The sequence below is a fragment of the Myotis myotis genome, unplaced genomic scaffold (assembly GCF_014108235.1).
Source record: "Myotis myotis isolate mMyoMyo1 unplaced genomic scaffold, mMyoMyo1.p scaffold_m19_p_8, whole genome shotgun sequence".
In the NCBI taxonomy this organism is placed as follows: domain Eukaryota; kingdom Metazoa; phylum Chordata; class Mammalia; order Chiroptera; family Vespertilionidae; genus Myotis; species Myotis myotis.
Genome location: NW_023416390.1, coordinates 32,809,866 through 32,826,159, shown reverse-complemented (window position 1 = coordinate 32,826,159; position 16,294 = coordinate 32,809,866). Strand labels below are relative to the sequence as shown.

At 48.6% G+C, this 16,294-nt stretch overlaps 2 protein-coding genes across 2 annotated transcripts in view; one reads left to right on the top strand and one right to left on the bottom strand.

Annotated features, from left to right (window-relative positions):
* The first annotated feature begins 795 nt into the window (after positions 1-795).
* Positions 796-16,023, top strand: LOC118661834 (Holliday junction recognition protein). The gene is made up of 9 exons (XM_036320290.1): positions 796-1,223; positions 1,630-1,696; positions 2,492-2,547; positions 4,738-4,837; positions 5,486-5,550; positions 6,868-6,960; positions 8,055-8,130; positions 9,198-10,738; positions 12,490-16,023. The coding sequence occupies exons 1-9, from the start codon at positions 1,014-1,016 to the stop codon at positions 12,520-12,522; spliced, it is 2,241 nt and encodes a 746-aa protein (XP_036176183.1). The 5' UTR covers positions 796-1,013; the 3' UTR covers positions 12,523-16,023.
* MROH2A (maestro heat like repeat family member 2A) overlaps positions 14,416-16,294 on the bottom strand; it is a 42,905-nt gene continuing 41,026 nt past the window's right edge. Inside the window, exons 39-41 of the mRNA XM_036320291.1 lie at positions 15,278-15,380; positions 14,978-15,043; positions 14,416-14,557 (exon numbers count right to left, since the gene is read on the bottom strand). Of these exons, the coding sequence (XP_036176184.1) occupies positions 14,436-14,557; positions 14,978-15,043; positions 15,278-15,380 (291 nt within the window). The 3' untranslated portion in view covers positions 14,416-14,435. The remainder of the gene's footprint in view (positions 14,558-14,977; positions 15,044-15,277; positions 15,381-16,294) is intronic.

Genomic DNA, 16,294 nt, shown 5'->3' with positions numbered 1-16,294 from the left:
ACAGTATGGAGTTTCCTCAAAAATTTAAAAATGGAACTTCCATTTGACTCAATAATCCCACTTCTAGGAATATATCCCAAGAAACCAGAAACACCAATCAGAAAGGATATATGCACCCCTATGTTCATAGCAGCACAATTTACAATAGCTAAGATTTGGAAACAGCCTAAGTGCCCATCAGCAGATGAATGGATTAGAAAACTGTGGTACATCTACACAATGCAATATGACTCTGCTGTAAAAAAAGGAGGAACTCTTATCATTTGCAGCAGCATGAATGGCCCTGGAGAGCATTGAGCTAAGCAAAATAAGCCAGTCAGAGAAAGATAAATATCACATGATCTCACTCATTTGTGGAATATAATGAGCAACATAAACTGATGAACAAAAATAAAACCAGAGACATAGAAGTATGGAACAGACTGTCCAACCTATGAGGTAAGGGGGGGGGGGGGGGGGGGAGGGGCAGATAACCAATGGACACAGACAGTAGGGGAGAGAGGGCATGTGGTTGGGGGTGGGAGCCCCGGGAGAGGTCAATGGGGACGAGGGGGAAAGGAGACTCAGGTAATACTTTAAACAATAAAGAACTTAAATAAAGAAAAATAATCATCACTGGAATCTGTGAGGCGTACGGTACTTCTTTCTAAATGCCTGCCTCCTTTTGTATTCGTCATTTGGGGGGGAGGGTGTTCTCTTCCTTGGTCCTGGCTCTCGCGACAGCGCGAGGGAGCCAAGGCCCAGGGAGGCCTGTGGGTGAGGGGGCTGCCACCAGGTGCACAACGGGGGGAATTATACGCACTTCGCAGGGTTCCCGCGCGGCGCTGCTGATGACCAGGGACGCGAGCAGCCCGAGGGACAACCGCGCCGTTACTGCGCGCTCGCCTCGCGCACCCTCCCCCCAACACCTCGGAGCCCCGAGGATGCGGAAACTCGGGCGCGATTGGCCGGGCAAAAGCTCAGTTACCGTGTTTGAAAGGCCCAATCAGCGCCCAGCCTCTCCACGCTAGCCAATGGGAAACCGGAGGGGCGGGCCGGAAGGGCGGGGTCTCTATTTGAACCTGGACGCGGGGAAAGGCTCCCGGGACGATTTCCTGCAGGAATCCTGGTTTGGGTCTCCGTGCGCCATGGAGGTCGAGGTCTCAGGGGATGACGTGCTGATGCAGAAGCTCAAGAAAAGCCGCCACCGCTTCCAGAGGCACATGCAGCAGCTGCTGGAGAAGGTCGGTGCCCCACCGGCCCGCTGGGAGGGGCGCGGGGCTGGAGAAGTAGGGGAAGACAGGGTTGGGGGCTGGGGTGAGGAGGGAAGCAGCGGGGAGGGGACGTGGAGTTTGGGGCTGGGTGTTAGGGGAGGTAGGCGGGCTTTAGGGGCGGGGGACTAGGGGAGAGGAGGCGGGTTTTGGGAGCCGGGGGCTAGGGGCAAGGTGGGGGACTTTAAGAGCGGGGCCAGGGGAGAGGAGGTGGGCTTTAGGGGCCAGGGGTAGGGGGGAGAAGGCCGGTTTAGGGGTGCGGGCAGGCTTGGAGGTCCAGGGGCCGGGGAAGGAGTGGGGGGGGGGGGGCTCTCCTCCGCCCAGGTCAGGGGCTCCTGGCTCCCTGGAACCCGACGTGATGCCCCTTGCTCTCCTGCAGTACAACCAACCCTTCCAGGATGCCCCGGTGGTGCAAATGTCCACGCTGACCTACGAGACGCCCCAGGGTACGGAATCCCCGACCCCCCCTTCTCAATATTTACGGTTAGCTGTTTAATAGTTGGTGCAAACTTACTTTCCATGGGTTCTCTTTGGTAAATAGCTGAGAAAATTTGCACTGGGTGATGTCAGTTCCTCCCATTCAGCCTTACCAACTCGTTCTTACTAATGAAAGCCAGCCTCAGATCCAGTTCTGCCATGTGTTGGGTAAGTCAGGCGCAAAAAGGTTCACAAGACCTGCTCTTAAAGGAAGTCCCATCTCTTTACCTTCCCAGCCATACCTTGGGTGAAAGTTGGCACAAGCAGAGGTAAGGTATCCTGGGCAGGACACAGGGCTCTGTAGGAATCATTCCTACAGGCTTCAGTAAGAATGGGCCGTGCCTGGAATATTTTGCCAGTTCATGTATCTCCAATACCACTGATTTCACCAGCGAAAACTCATTTCCGATTCCCATTTTGATGAGAACAGCAGTTGAAGCACCTAAATACCTTGATAGCAGTCACACGTTAGCATGCAGAAGACCATCTGGAGAGCTTGTTAAAACGCTGATTCCTGGGGTTCCCGACACTAGGTAGAGATTTTCATTAACAACAAATATTTGTCTAATCTTGGTTTTAAAAAAAGAAAACCTTCAACTTCACAAAGATGAAGAGCAACAGAGGATCGGAAATATGGCTTGGTTTTATTTTAATATTATGCTTTTCTTTAGCCTGTCATTTGGTTTTCTTTGAGTGCAGATTAAACAGAAACTCCATGTTCAGAATTACTTAAGTGGTAATTTTATTTCATTTCTTTTCTCGAGGATTGAGAATTTGGGGTGGAAGACTAGAAAAGGAGAAAAGCAAAGGACAAATCCAGGTATTTAATGTCGCATGTTATTGCCACCGCCCCTGCCGTGGAGGGGTATTGATGCGAATAAAGGATGGGTGAGCTGTAACAGTACCAGCAGCCACCGCAGGGCCCTTCCATGGAAAATAGAAACCCTATTTTCCTGTTTTTAAGAACTTACTGAGAAGCATTTCTTCTGTTGCTTGTCAAGTTCAAGGAGGGCTTAAGCCCTTCTGTCCCCTGGTGTCTCCTCTACCATAGGCTGACACCTGGACCCCCACATGCACAGCTGGGCCAGCCGGAAAGACCTCTCCCAGCCCCACACGTCAGCCACAGTTGTGAGCTTGCTAGTTGGGTTCTTACAGAAAAGACCAAGTCCATGTCCTTCTAGGAAAGAAAAATGCCTCCTTGCTTCTTCTGAAAGGGGCGGAGAGAGAGTAGGGAGAGGATGCCGTGGGCAGCGTCACGATTCTTTCCTCCCACGTTGTGCCATCTTTCAAAGTCCAGCTGTGGTTGGTTTGTCTTCCCCGAGTTCATCCGTGGACACTGCAGCTCTGCCCACGCTATGTCCATGGAAAGTGCCAATTCAGCTGCCTTCCTGCTACTCAGTCTTCCACGATAGTAACATTTGCAAGGATGTCTGATGTTTCTTAATCACCGCTTCTCGGCTGAGGATCCTGTGCTCAGAATGAAAACCTTAGTGTTAGGTTTCCAAAGCCATTAACAGCAATTCAGAAGTCAGATTTCTCCCTGATTAATTACTTTAATAACACTCATAATACATTTAATTGTAGAACTGTTAGAAATACATATAACTGTGTACTTAAAATTGGCCTGATTTCTCTAGATAATACTTAAGTATAACATGATTCCTCTTTATAATACACATGTTTTTAAGTATACATATTTCTACCCCTTTTCCCCCCACTTAATATATATTGTGAACACTTCTGTTCCATTAAAACTGCTCTCTTGTCGATAGGTATTTTAGCTGTTCACACCTTCCTTTATTGCAAATCAGGATCAGCACACTTTAGGCTTTGCTAGACACGTGGTCTGTGTCACAGGTTCTCAGTTCTGTGTTGTAAGGGGCAGGCCGCCATGGAGGTCGACAGATATGTGCTTTTTAAATTATACATAATAATGATGCCTACCAATCAGACCAGTGGTTGGTGGTCCTGTTGGAAAAATGTTCTCATCTGGATATTTAAGGGTTTTGCTTAAAGTGTAGACATACCCCCCCACACACACACACCTGCCTGGGGTATACAGAATTTTAAACCCTTCCTGGAATTAGACAGCTGGCCATAGTCAGTGATGACAATTCAGATGTCTACAACCTAGAATTGCCATGGGCGATTGTGCCCAAATCTACCTTCTCCTTTCAAAGACACCCAAATTCTCAACCCCTGCCCACACGCCCTCCCTGAGATTGCTGCTTGGGGATGTGGGCTTGTTTACTTAGGCCAGTTGGGTCCTACCACAAGGCTTGGGTTCTCTTTGTAGACCCCAGAGCTGCCAGTAGATAGGATTTGGTGAGAATTGGCTACTTCCCCATAATTCTCAAACCAAGTTCTGCCACACCTCCAGACACAGCAGCCACAAATAACTCTGTCAAGTCCAGCAGGCAGGATTCTGTTACCCCGGCCCTTAGCAACGATGCCTCGGGGCTGTCCCTACAGGGCTGGGCCTCCCCACATCCTCACTCCTGATCTTGCAAGTCTTCACCTGGTTCTGCTCGCAGGGCCACTCCACCGGCTAAAGCTTGTAAAGGAGTTGTAGACCTCACAGCACCGCGGTCACACGAAGTCCCCCAGGGGCCTCTTGAACTTCTGTGTTCTTCCTGACGACGTAGTGACAGTGCTGTCCTGTTTCGTGTTGTTTTTTCATTTGCTGCCATACGAGGGCCAGGTCAGGCCCTTTCGCTTGGGCCTTGGCTTCTCGCTTTGCCTGCTCCGTCCCTCACCATCCAAGTGGCTTTTGAAGTAGCTGCCATGGGCACAGCTAGAGAAAGAAAGCTTGTTTCCTTTCTAAGGGGAACCTTGACCACCTACTAGAAGTGTTGTGGCCTTTGATCCCAGAATGTGCTGGAAGAGAAACTTTGTGAAACCCCCTGTTCTCCCATATGTGAATGGAAGGGCTGGAGGCTTGTTACTTTACAGTGGCTTTGAAATGTCTTATGACTGAAACGAACATGTCTTTAACTTTCTGAACTTTGAGGGCTCCCCGGAGCACATAGTCGGCAGGAAAGATGGCACCGTGCAAGCCACAGCTGGAGGTGACGAGCTGCCCGTGCCCTACACACAGGACCTGGGAGAGGGTGAGTGTGCCCTGGGCTAGAACCTGAGGTCTCGAGGGGCTGGGCCTGACATGTCCCTGTTACAGCATTTAAACTCTAGATTCCTCACTGTGGCTTTTTCTAAGGTCTATTTTAAAAGGTAGAACATCTTGAAGTGTCCTGTTATTTCCTCCCTAGCTCCCCATAGGAGCTGCCTTGCACTGTGCTACTTGACACATAAACAGTACTCAAATATTCTAAAATAATGAACACATGCCCCTCATCCCCACCTCATTTTTTTAACTTTTTACAAAAAAATTAATGTCAAGAATTTAATAAGACCTAAGGTCTGCCCTTAAGTGGTATGAACTGCTAACTTCCACAAACTTTCCACTGGCAAGAGGGACTTGGCTTCTAGGATCAGCAGGCATTGAGAGAGCTAGAAATGCTATAAAAGCTGCTTTTCCCTGTCTCCACCGCTCCAGGCAGCCCCTGTTCTGGTGGGGTCTCTGCATTACTGATTCTCAGGAACCGTGGCAGATGGCTGCATCCCAACTAGAGGAACACGCTTGAAGCTATTGGAATTTTTACCGTAGAACATGCTCAAGTGATACAAAAACCATCCTTGAAAAAAAAATACAAGCTTTCTTAAAAATTCTGGTTGAAATTTCCTTTTTTTTTTGCTTTTAGATTCAAAAAGCAGTGATGTTGATGCAACTTTATACCAGGAAGATCTGGCTGCTGGGGCCTTAATGGTAAGATCCGCCTTTTGTAATGAAGAGACAGAGTCAGGGTTTGGGGTGCAAGTGCAACACCCTCTTACCTGTACTTTCCTCTTCTGAGGCTTGCTCTTTACTAATCTCACCCTTTATGTCTTTCGTCCCCCTTTCAGTTCCCCTAGGCAGCAAATCTATCACTTGACAGCCATCACTAAACCAAGTTCAAGTTCAAGTCTGATTTACTGAATGTACATAGATGTTGGGTGTTGTTCCCTCTGCACACAGAGAAATTACAGCCGTGGTTCACACTATGTCATTTGCCTTGATTGAACATGCAATACTGAAAGTTGTGTCCTAAGTAGTTCTACCTCCGTAGAGGCAATGTCATAGGATGGTGTTCTAGGGAATATTTCTAGGTGAGCCCTTAAAGCCCATTGAGTCATGAGGTCACATACTCCGGCAGGCCCTTGTTTTGTGTCTGTCTCCCAGCATGCCCCAGTGGTCCTGGAAGCCACCGTCTCCTTATAGGATCTGCTTCTCACCTTCCCACTTAGTTGGGATAGACGAGAATACACACAGAATATGGAGCATATTCCCTGGCCCGGGTCAGATGCTAACGTTGCAGGCACGTGAAATCGCTGAAATCGCTCTTTTTTTTTCCTCTGAAATTGCTCTTTTTGTGCATAGATTTGCTCATACACCCATGTGTGGCTTTGATCGTCTAATTAGAATAAGGTGATGACCCCGAGGAGGGAAGCGCGGTGCTTAGTGAATATAGTGGAGGGGTGGCAGCAGTGACGGGAAGTAGGCAGCCCCACAGTAGGGACACTGAGTAATGCGTGTCTGTGTTACCCACATCTGCGTCCCCAGTCCCGTCCTCACCCCACTCAGCCACAGAGAGAGGAGATTGAGACCCACTGTCTTCAGTGTGAGACAGGTGAGAGGCTACCATTCCTGCCTCCTGGGTTGGAACACTGAACTTCTTTTCTTATAAAACATACAGATCGGGGTCGGTTTCAGTAGCTGAATCCTGAACTCACCTAAGAATATTCAGATTGTTTTTACTTACTTTTCTTTCTGCTCTAGTAATGCTGTCATAAACCCCTGCATGTTTTATCTTCTAACTTTTGGGTTGTTCCACTGGTAAATTCCCTAAGGTCGGATCCCTGGTCAGGTGGATTTCCAGAGGGGCTGGACCCCTTTGTCCTGGTACCAGCAGGAAGTAGAAAGATGACTTTGAGGAACTTCATTTAAAGATTTGCGCATTAATGAGTTGGCCAGTTTGTTTCAGAATCCAAGAGCTCATCCATCCCCAAAATCTCTTAAGAATGCTGACTTCTCTTTTTTTACCAGCCTGCAGTGCCTTGGAGCCCTTTGAAAGATGAGTTAAGAAGGAAATACTTGACCCAAGTGGACATACTGCTACAAGATAAAGGATGTGCAGAGGTAAATGCATTCCCCAGTATGTATCTCTGTAATTGATCACAGACTAGAGACGTATTGAGGGATAGTGTAGGCTTGTGTTCTCTCTACGGAGCCTGTAAAGAGCATTTTGAGTGATTATTTCCAAGCCCTTTCGTTCACAAGCTTGCAGACTTCTTCTCTTGAGTAAACGCTTGGGGTCCTCTAGGGCATGTGGTCAGGGAAGCTTGCAGGTGTGCCCTTTGTTGCCCACTGTGTCCTGGGGTGGCTCAGAAATCCAGTAGGGCCCTATCCTTGAGTGAACAGGTTCTAAGCCCTGTGAGAGGTGGCCCCCGTCCCAGGGTTGGTGCCCCCTGAGTTCTATTGTAGCCCATTTCCTGAGCTTTGCCTGGGAAGAGCAAAAATGCTGAAGGTACAGGTCCATGTAAGGATGCCAGCTCTGTAGTTTCCCGAGCCCTGTCAATATCTTTTCATAAAATAAAGGACTTTTGTTTTAATCCATACCTGAAGATACGTTTATTGATTTTGAAAGAGAGAGGGAGAGAGAGAGTGTGAAACATTGATCGGTTGCCTCCCATCTGAGCCCCGAACAGGGATCGAACCCGTGGCCTTTTGATGTATGGGATAACGCTCCAACCAACTGAGCCACCGGCCAGGGCATAAAAAGGACATTTTAATACCAATATTACTTACATGTGTAGAATAAATTCTTCACCTCAAAGGCAGCAAACTTAGCAGGAACATGTATATTTTCTTCATGTGCTTGCTAACCAGAGAAAACCTGTGTCTGGGGGCACTGAATTAGAGGGTGCACCGGAAATGCCTTTGCCTTTATCCTAAAGTGGCAGCAGGTGGGGTCCTGGCAGGTGGTGGCCTCTCCAGGGTATCCTAGAGGCCACCTGGACAAAGTCCCTGGTTTTACTAAGACACTTCTTCCCACCACTGCTGTAAGCCCAAGTGGCTACTGTCATCCTGGCACACACCTGTCACTGCTGCTGCCAGGCTCAGGTGTACAGTCTCCTCACATCCAGTGGTCCTGGTGTTGGGGGGAACCATCTTAGTGGGCCCAGACCCGACATCTGACAACTCCTTTGTTAAAAATCACGCTTTGATTTCAGTATGATCATGGAGACGGAAACGACACATGTGTGACCCTGGTCCCTTCGCTGGCCTCGCCTCCCAGGCCTGCCCATGGTGAGTGACAAACTGCATGAACCGTGTCCCGGGCACTGTTGGTAGAGCCACACAGCCCCTTACGCTGGGCATATCCCCGTCCACTGTGCGGGGTTCATCAACAAAAACTGTTAGAGACCCCTGCACTTCATAGGGAGATGAAGAGTTTAAAATGAACTGCTTTTTCCCTCTGCGACTCTGTCGTGCTGATTGCTGATTAGCTCTTTATCTCAACTTACTATTTTGAAATTTTTTGAATCTCCGGAAAAGTAGGACTCATTCGTAAACATCCTTCTCCTGTGTTTAGCAATCAACTTTTGTCACATGTCAGTTTTTTGGGGTCACATTTGTCTAGTCACACACACACACACACACACACACACACACACACACACACGGTATATGTTCATTTGCATCCATATATATCATCCCTGAATGCTTCACAGTGCCTCCTAAAAGCAGGTAATTCTACGTAAAGCAGCAAACTGGGCACAAGCCAGCAATGGAACAGTGACACAGGGCGGTTTCACCCATTGTGGCCGTGGTGTCCGGCTGAGGGAGCATGCAGGACACTGTGTGCAAAGTTGTTTGGATTCTGTTTTCTCTTTCGTTATCAGTTTGATATCAGTTTGATAGTTATGGTCATTTTTCTGTCTGTATTTAATTCAGAGTGATCCCCATCTTTGTTGGTTTAAATTTATTTAATATATAAAACATGTAACATTGTGCAAAAGTCAGAGCTGTCTGAACAGCTGTATTCAGGACTCTCATTTCTTCTGCCCTCCCTGTAGGCAAACTGTCACTATTTTTTCGTTCCCAGTTAGTCTTTGAAAAGGCAACCATGTTCCTAAAACTGTCCCCTGGGGAAAGGAGACTCTTTTTGGGAAGGTTGGTGGAACGTAGAAATTTCATTTTCGTAGGTAGAAAGAAGAGTCTATTCCCAAATATGTGTAATATTTCTTTTGTTTTTGTATTGCTTTATTAAAAAAACCATTATGGTCATGATCCAGCCTTCCGTTCCATGATCTCTGCATACAGATTGTTTGAAGTGGTAACGTACACACATTTACCTGCGTGCTTTTCTCCAGGATACTGTGGCCATGTCTCTGAAGACAGTCCTTTTGAGCCAGCTGCATCTTCACGCCTTTGCTCCCCAGACACGGTCATAGTGCCCAGAAATGACAGTGTCTCATTGCAAGAGACCAGTGGTCACAGCTTCTTGAGCAGCCAGTCCTTTGTGGCTGGTGACATTTGCAACGTGACCATCAGTGACCTGTATGCGGGCATGCTGCACTCGATGAGCCGGCTGCTCAGCTCAAAGCCCTCGTGCGTCATCTCCACCAAAACCTTCATTGTTCGAAACTGGGGCTCTCGGAGGAGACACGGGTGCAAGAGCAGAATGAACAGAACATATTGCAGAGGCGGCAGGCACGCACGGAGGGACTCCCAGGAGACACTCGTGCCCTGCTCTGAGCCTGTGAAAGAGGTGGGGGTTTTAAGAGAGAGCCAGAACTTCCGAGATCTTTCTGGCCAGAAGGCAGGATTGAAATTGGAAAAAGCTTTTCCTGAAGTAAACAAACTCCAAATCTCAAAGGAGCTTAAGGGAACACCCCGGAAGTTGTCTTCATTAACTTATGTGGACTCTAGTGTAACACATCGTCTTGATCGGGAAAATAGATTAATGACATTAAAGTGGTTAATTTCTCCTGTAAAAGTAGTTTCCAGATCAAGAACGCTGCAGGGCCAGGGAGGGAATCATTACAGGGCGTTCGATAGCAAATTTAAGAAACTTCACCAGGAATATTGCCAAAGCCCCAGGAAGCAGCTAGGCCTGACCTACCTCCCCAGCTCCTCCTTTGGGGTCGATGTGCTCAGAAGTGGTCTAGCAAGCCCCAGGAGCCCCCAGGGCTTAGAAACCCACCGGCCAAGTAGACCTCTCAGCAAAGCAAAAGTGAAGAGTCTAAATGAGGCTTTTAAAAACCTGGGCAAACAGGCTATTGACACAGGAAGATGCCTGCCCCAAAGTGATTCATCTGCATCATTTTCCAAGACCGACCCCACATGGAGCCCAGGCTGCTCTGACCCCCCAGCTGATCTTTTCCGAGAAAATCCTCTTGGAATACTTAGGGAGTCAGTGGCACTCAGCAAAGCTATTTCAGTGCCCGGGGTACATCCTCTAGGCTCTGCAAGAGATCGTTACGATGGAATCAAGGAGAAATTTGACCAGCTGCATCAGCAGTATTGCCAAAAATCACCTCAGCGGGCGAAGGTGCCTTCTTGTGCCGAAGCATCTCCAGATGAAGCAAGTGTGAAAGTTCAGAATCAGACAGAAGCCTTCTTTAAAAAATTAGATCCAGACTCTGGCTTACTGGGACCCCGAAAATTGTCACCGTCACTGCAGCGGAGCATCAGAAGTTCACGGGACTCGACCACAGTTGAGCTCCATCCATCTCCGTGGTTCGAGCTGGCCGCCAGCTGTGGGCCTCAGCCCCACGCGAAAAGACGCCGCTTATCAGACCCTCAGGTGTGTGGAAGGTGGGCAGAGTCCCAGGATCCCTCTCGCATGGTGGACCCGGCCATCCCGAGGCCAGGGGAAGAGGTCTGCTCTTCCCCCGACTGGAAAGGGAAGGTGAGTTTTTGTCAAATGTGGCTGTTTGATAACAGTATTCTTCTGTGCATGTTCATTTTCTAAACTTTCTCCCAAATTCTGTTTCTTCACATCAAGCACATGTTCATGGTAAGATGTGCCAAGGTGGAGCTGAAAAGCATTCTTACCGAGAAAGTTCTACACGATTCCCAGCGGAATGCATCACTTTGCATGCTCTATCCGTCCTTGTCCAACCGTGTCATTTCCACCCTCTCTGTCTTACACTCAGAGAAGAGCTGTTGTAAGGAGAAATTGGTCCGGAAACCATGGCGTTGTTTTGCTTCTGGATTTCCTAGTAGGAGGAGGAGCAGGCCCTTGAGAGCCGCCAGTGCGGAATCTCACACGTGCTGGGCTGCGAGAGGGCAGCCAGTAACCTCAGTGCCCTCCCGCCTCCGGCAGTGTCGTTTGTGCAGACCACTTAGCTAAAGTTTAATGTGCTGCACCATTTTATTTTCTCCAGAGACAAGATGAGGGGGTGGGACAAGTCCCTGTGTCGTTGAGTGTTATCACAGGAGGGCCAGGTTTCCCAGCGTGCCGCGCAGTGTGCCGGGGTTTGGACCATGTTACTGTCCCTGCCCGTCACTGCGGCCAGCTGATGGGACTTGACTCTTGGCTTGGCGGTTTGGGATTTTGTGTGTTAGTGGTGCGGGCAGGTCAGGCGTATATAAAAGCTTCCTCTTCCCTTCCTACCCCAACCCATAGAGGGCCTATCAGCGGTCATTCAGATGGACCCTCTCTGCCCTAAATATGCTGTTTTCTGTTTTCCCATCTCTGCCTGTTTGCCCTATGACCTCTTTTCAGAGGACAGTGTGTTTCCTCTCGGGATGAACCCCTCCACCTGATTTGTCACCGTCTGCCACGCCTCAGACCGCCCTCCCTCCCCCCAGGCCTGTCCCTACCTTTGCCCATTAGTGCTTCTCAGTGTTCAGACCCCTGTGGCTCCCCTTCTCGAAAAATATTTCAAAACCCTACAGTGCTCTGACTACCTGTGGGACGGCGCTGTGGATGCAGAAATGACCGCCCCTCCCTGAATGAGCCCCAGAGGCCTTAAGCTCGGAATCCCCAGGCCCACTTGACTTTTTCGGATCCGGCCACCAGCAGCGTGACTGAGTCCTCTGAGGCTGAGGCTTTCAGTGTCCAGCCATGTGCTCCTGGCAGACTCCTTCTTCCCCTAAATTACAAATTTCTTGAGGAAAAGGACCAAATCTCCGTGAGCTGAGGATACAGAAGGAATTGTAATGGCTGACGCCTGAATGCTCTCTGTTCGCCAGGCCACGGTGAACCTTTTCATGCCATCCTCAGCCCCCACGAACCTTTCGATTAGATAGGTCTGTCTTTTCTTTTAGTAAATAGGGGGTTCAGCTTCAGTCTTATAACTGCTGGACCCGCATTTGACAGCAAGACTGTCAACTTAACCACCTGTTTGCATTCTGCCTCAGGGCTTAATGTTAGTTTTTGTTAGTTGTTGTTTCGGGAGGTTTGTTTGTTTTTCTTTACATTCCTTAGGGCAGCGATTGCCAACCTTTCGGACCTAATTGACCACCAGTGCTCCGCGAACCACTGGTTGGCTACCGCTGCCTTAGGGTATTTATTGAGCATTTTGGCATTTTCTATAATGGACACACTAATATTTATATATATAGACGTTGAAATAAATAAGCTTTTAGTGACTGGCTTTGAAAATGCTAGTGGAATATTACTGAGATCGTTTTGTCTTTTTTTTTTTTTCCTAGAGGAAAGAGCACATCTTTCAGGATGGAAGATAAGTGATTTTGTGTTAGAAAACTCGAAGCTAAAAATCTACAATCAAGTTTTTTAGGGCATTGTCCCACTGCCCCTTTATTCTGTTTGTGTTTGTGCGTGTTTTTTTTAATTCTCAAGACTTAGAAATTGCTTCAGTTATCTCCCCTTCAAAGCAGATTTCAATGAAATTGGTTTCATTGACATGACTGACAGGTTCTTGGTATAGAAATTATTGGAATAAGGTTGCTCAATGAAAAGTATTAATGGTATCCTTTTGGGGCTATTTTGCTCATGTTTTCTTTGCTAAATTTGGATGTGCCAACATCTCTTATACTTCCCATTTCCTGGGAGAAATTGTTTGCTTTGAAATACAAGTTTAAGCTCTGGGTACTGTGATCTCTGAAGGAAAATTCAGCTGCGTAGTTTTTAAAATTCGGACCTGAGACTTGGCACCTTCCACGTGAGGAGGCAGCACATTGGAGCACAGTCACCCAGACAAAGTCATTTTCTGTGTTTTTAGAGGAAAGCATGCTGTAGTGAAGCATTCTTGTGATGTTCCCCAAGTATTCTTGTAGCCACATGGTAGCCATGACATCTGACTCTTATCGGAGCGGTTGATAGCGGTTGATAACAGAATGTCTTCGTTAATAAAATATTTCAAGTATTCAGAACACAGTGACCAAACCCAGGTTGAGTAATTGTTATGCTGCCATGTGCTATGGATTTCTTATTTTAAATAAAATATTACAGATAAGATTAGATGTCTTCCCTAGGCTGTCACTGTCCTCATAATAATGTGTACCCTTTTCCCCCCACATCTGTGCCCTGGGACCTCATGACCTATGTGTATTAGCTCAGGCCGCATCACAAAGTACTACAGCTGGGTGGTTTAAACAACAGAAATTTATTTCCTGGTTCTCAGGCTGGACGTCAGAGGTCCAGGTGCCAGCATGGGCTCCAATAAGGACCCTTCCTGGATTGCAGGCGGCGCCTCCTCACCGTGTCCTCACATGGCAGACAGAGCGGGTGCTGTCATAAAGGCACTAATCCCATCATCAAGGCCCCATCTCGGGCGCTCGCACTGAGGTTAGGGTTTCCATGTGTGAAGTTGGGGAGACATGTTCAGTCCAGAGCCCTGTGAATCAGTAAGGAGGACTAGCAGGGGGTGCTGACTGGCTCAGACAAGGCTGGAGTGGCCCCTGCAGTTCTAGACCTTTCTTCCTTACCAGGAAAACTATCATTCTTGCCCCAATCTGCTCGTGCCTTGGCTCACCCCAACCAGTGGGCCTGTGCTGAGGTCTCTGGCCAGGCCTCGCTGCTAGAGAGCCTAGAAATTCAGGGTTTGATGTCCTATTATCTAGCAGAGGGAGGTAAGGCAAAAGGGACTGGGCTTGCATCTCAGCCAATTTACAGCTCTGCCAATAACGGACCCATGAACTGTACAGAATGGTGCCCTCTAATGCAGCAGTCGCCAACCTGTGGTCCGTGAGGTCCGAAAGGTTGGCGACCGCTGCTCTAATGTGTGTCACATTTGGCTGGTAGATGCCTTCTTTCCCTATAAGAGTGGGGGCCCTGGGGCAGGGCCTGCACAGTAACCCGGCTCTCTGCCTGGCACAGCCATGGGCAGTGGACACCATCAGCATGGATGGGACCTAAATGCCAGTGAAGACAAAGGTGGATTCTGATGCTTGGGGCTGCTGTTCTCTACAGTTTCTTGCTAGAAACAATGACCTCTCCCTTTGCCCTGCTGTCCTGACTCTGGGATATCGTCACCTTACAGCCAAGAGTCTGCATCCACGTGGCAATGGAGGTTTATTTCAGTGGAAAGGAGGGGACACTGATTATCTCAGAACAATGCTTTCCTTACAAACTAAATTCAAAGTGGTCTGCATTGCTATGGGCAGGGTGGGCAGTTTGCATTTCACATTCGGGCCACCTAGGAGATTCCTTTGGGGGAAGCCAAAAGCTGGTGCCGACTGCAGGTATCCAAGATTTTGAGAGTCTCCAGGGCTGCCCTCTGCACCCCAGGATCTGTGTCCAACTGTAGCTCCTGGAGGGCTGAGAGCACAAATGGGAGGGTCAGGACCTGGCAGTTGGGCTGCGCCCCCTGCCCTCTGCTCTTGCCCACAGGCAGGTGGAGCTGTCTTCACACACATCAGCCATCTCTCAGGGCTTCCCTTCTCTAAGGGACAGTGGGATCCCCAGAACCCCAATTGCCGCCTGGATCAGGGCGGAAGCATTTTACTAATGTTTGTGAAGGGGGAGGGGGCAGAAGCCCAGAACAATTGTGCCCCCTCCTCCTCCCAACACCACCCCTCAAAGAGTTGTCTTCCTTGGAAAGCCCTCCATAGGGCCATCCATCTCTCTGTGCCTGGTTACAACCCCCAACCCCCACAAAGCCCACAACCAAGGGTCAGCAAGCTGCTCCCTCAGCACTTCACTAAGCTCCCCACCTACAGTTGAGTCTCCACGACTTACAGTTCCGTAATGCCACAAAGTCCAGCTTTTTCAGATAATGTTCAGACATCTGCTTCATAATAACCCCTAAGTGATAGCCAGAGAAGTGCTCATCACATAGGTATTAGGTGAGTGAGAGGCCTGGCTTTACCTGACCAGGTGTCTGAGGAGTTTGTTGAGGACACCTGAGAATCAGGCATGTAGGCAGCAAGGTGAGACAGGAGCTCTGGACCTGACACCTGTCCCCATCCCCTCCAGACCCAGGACTGACCCCATGGCCTTCAAGGTCCCTCCTGCATCAGGAGACATCTGCCCGCTCACCTGCCAAGTTGCAGGAAGCGATTCTGATCCTTGACAAGTTACTTTTAATGTAGGGCATGGTTTCTAGCAAGAAACTGTAGAGAACAGCGGGCTTTTTCTGAGTCTGCAAAAAAACAAGCGATACACGGAGCTGGGGCGGTTGCGGTCCCGGATGGGAATACAAAGTGTATTGCCATCTGTCTGATGCAGGAGGGTCTGCCAAGGGGGCGAGTGACTCCGGGGTCACACAGCAAATTGTCACTCTCTCTTAAGGGTGATTTTTCAAGGAAAAGAAGGTGTTTTATCTCCTAAGTTGCAGCCTCTGCTGCATTAAACAGTGCCATTGGGGTGTGGACTCCTGGGATGATTTACTAAGTGACTTCCTCCGTTCTCAAAGTGCCCATTATTCATATCCTTCCTCTGCCAAAGTCCCCATCATTGGACACTACAGACCTTCAGAGGAAACCAGGAAGGTTATCAACCCAAGTTATCAACCTGCTCTGAGTTAACAGCAATGTGTTCCATTATCCATTCTGCAGAAAACTCCTGGAGGGTGAAGCCTGTCGGATTGGCTTTGGCCTGTCTGGCCCAGGGAAGAGATTATATTCGTCCAAAACCCATGCTGTCCAATACAGTTGCCAGTGGCCATGTGTGGCCCTTAAGCACGTGAAAGATGGCTAGCCTGAATTAATAATTTTTACATTGATTACATGTTGAAACAATAAAGACTTGGAGCTATTGGGTTAAATAAAATCTATGATTAAATTTGGTTTCGTCCCCCTCCCCCTTTTTTTAAATCGTAAGTATTACATATGTTTTCTTTTTTCCCCCCATTGACCCCCTCCAGCCTGCCCCTGCCCTGCCCCCCGCCCCACACCTTCACCACCCTATTGTCTTTTCCCTTTTCTTAACATGGCTATTAGGAAACTTAAAAATGGGCATGTGGCTTGCATTCATTTCTGCAGGACAGTGCTGGTCTCGACACTTCACCTCTAGGAGGTGAACACAGGGTCACGAGGTCAACTCTGGCAGTTGAGA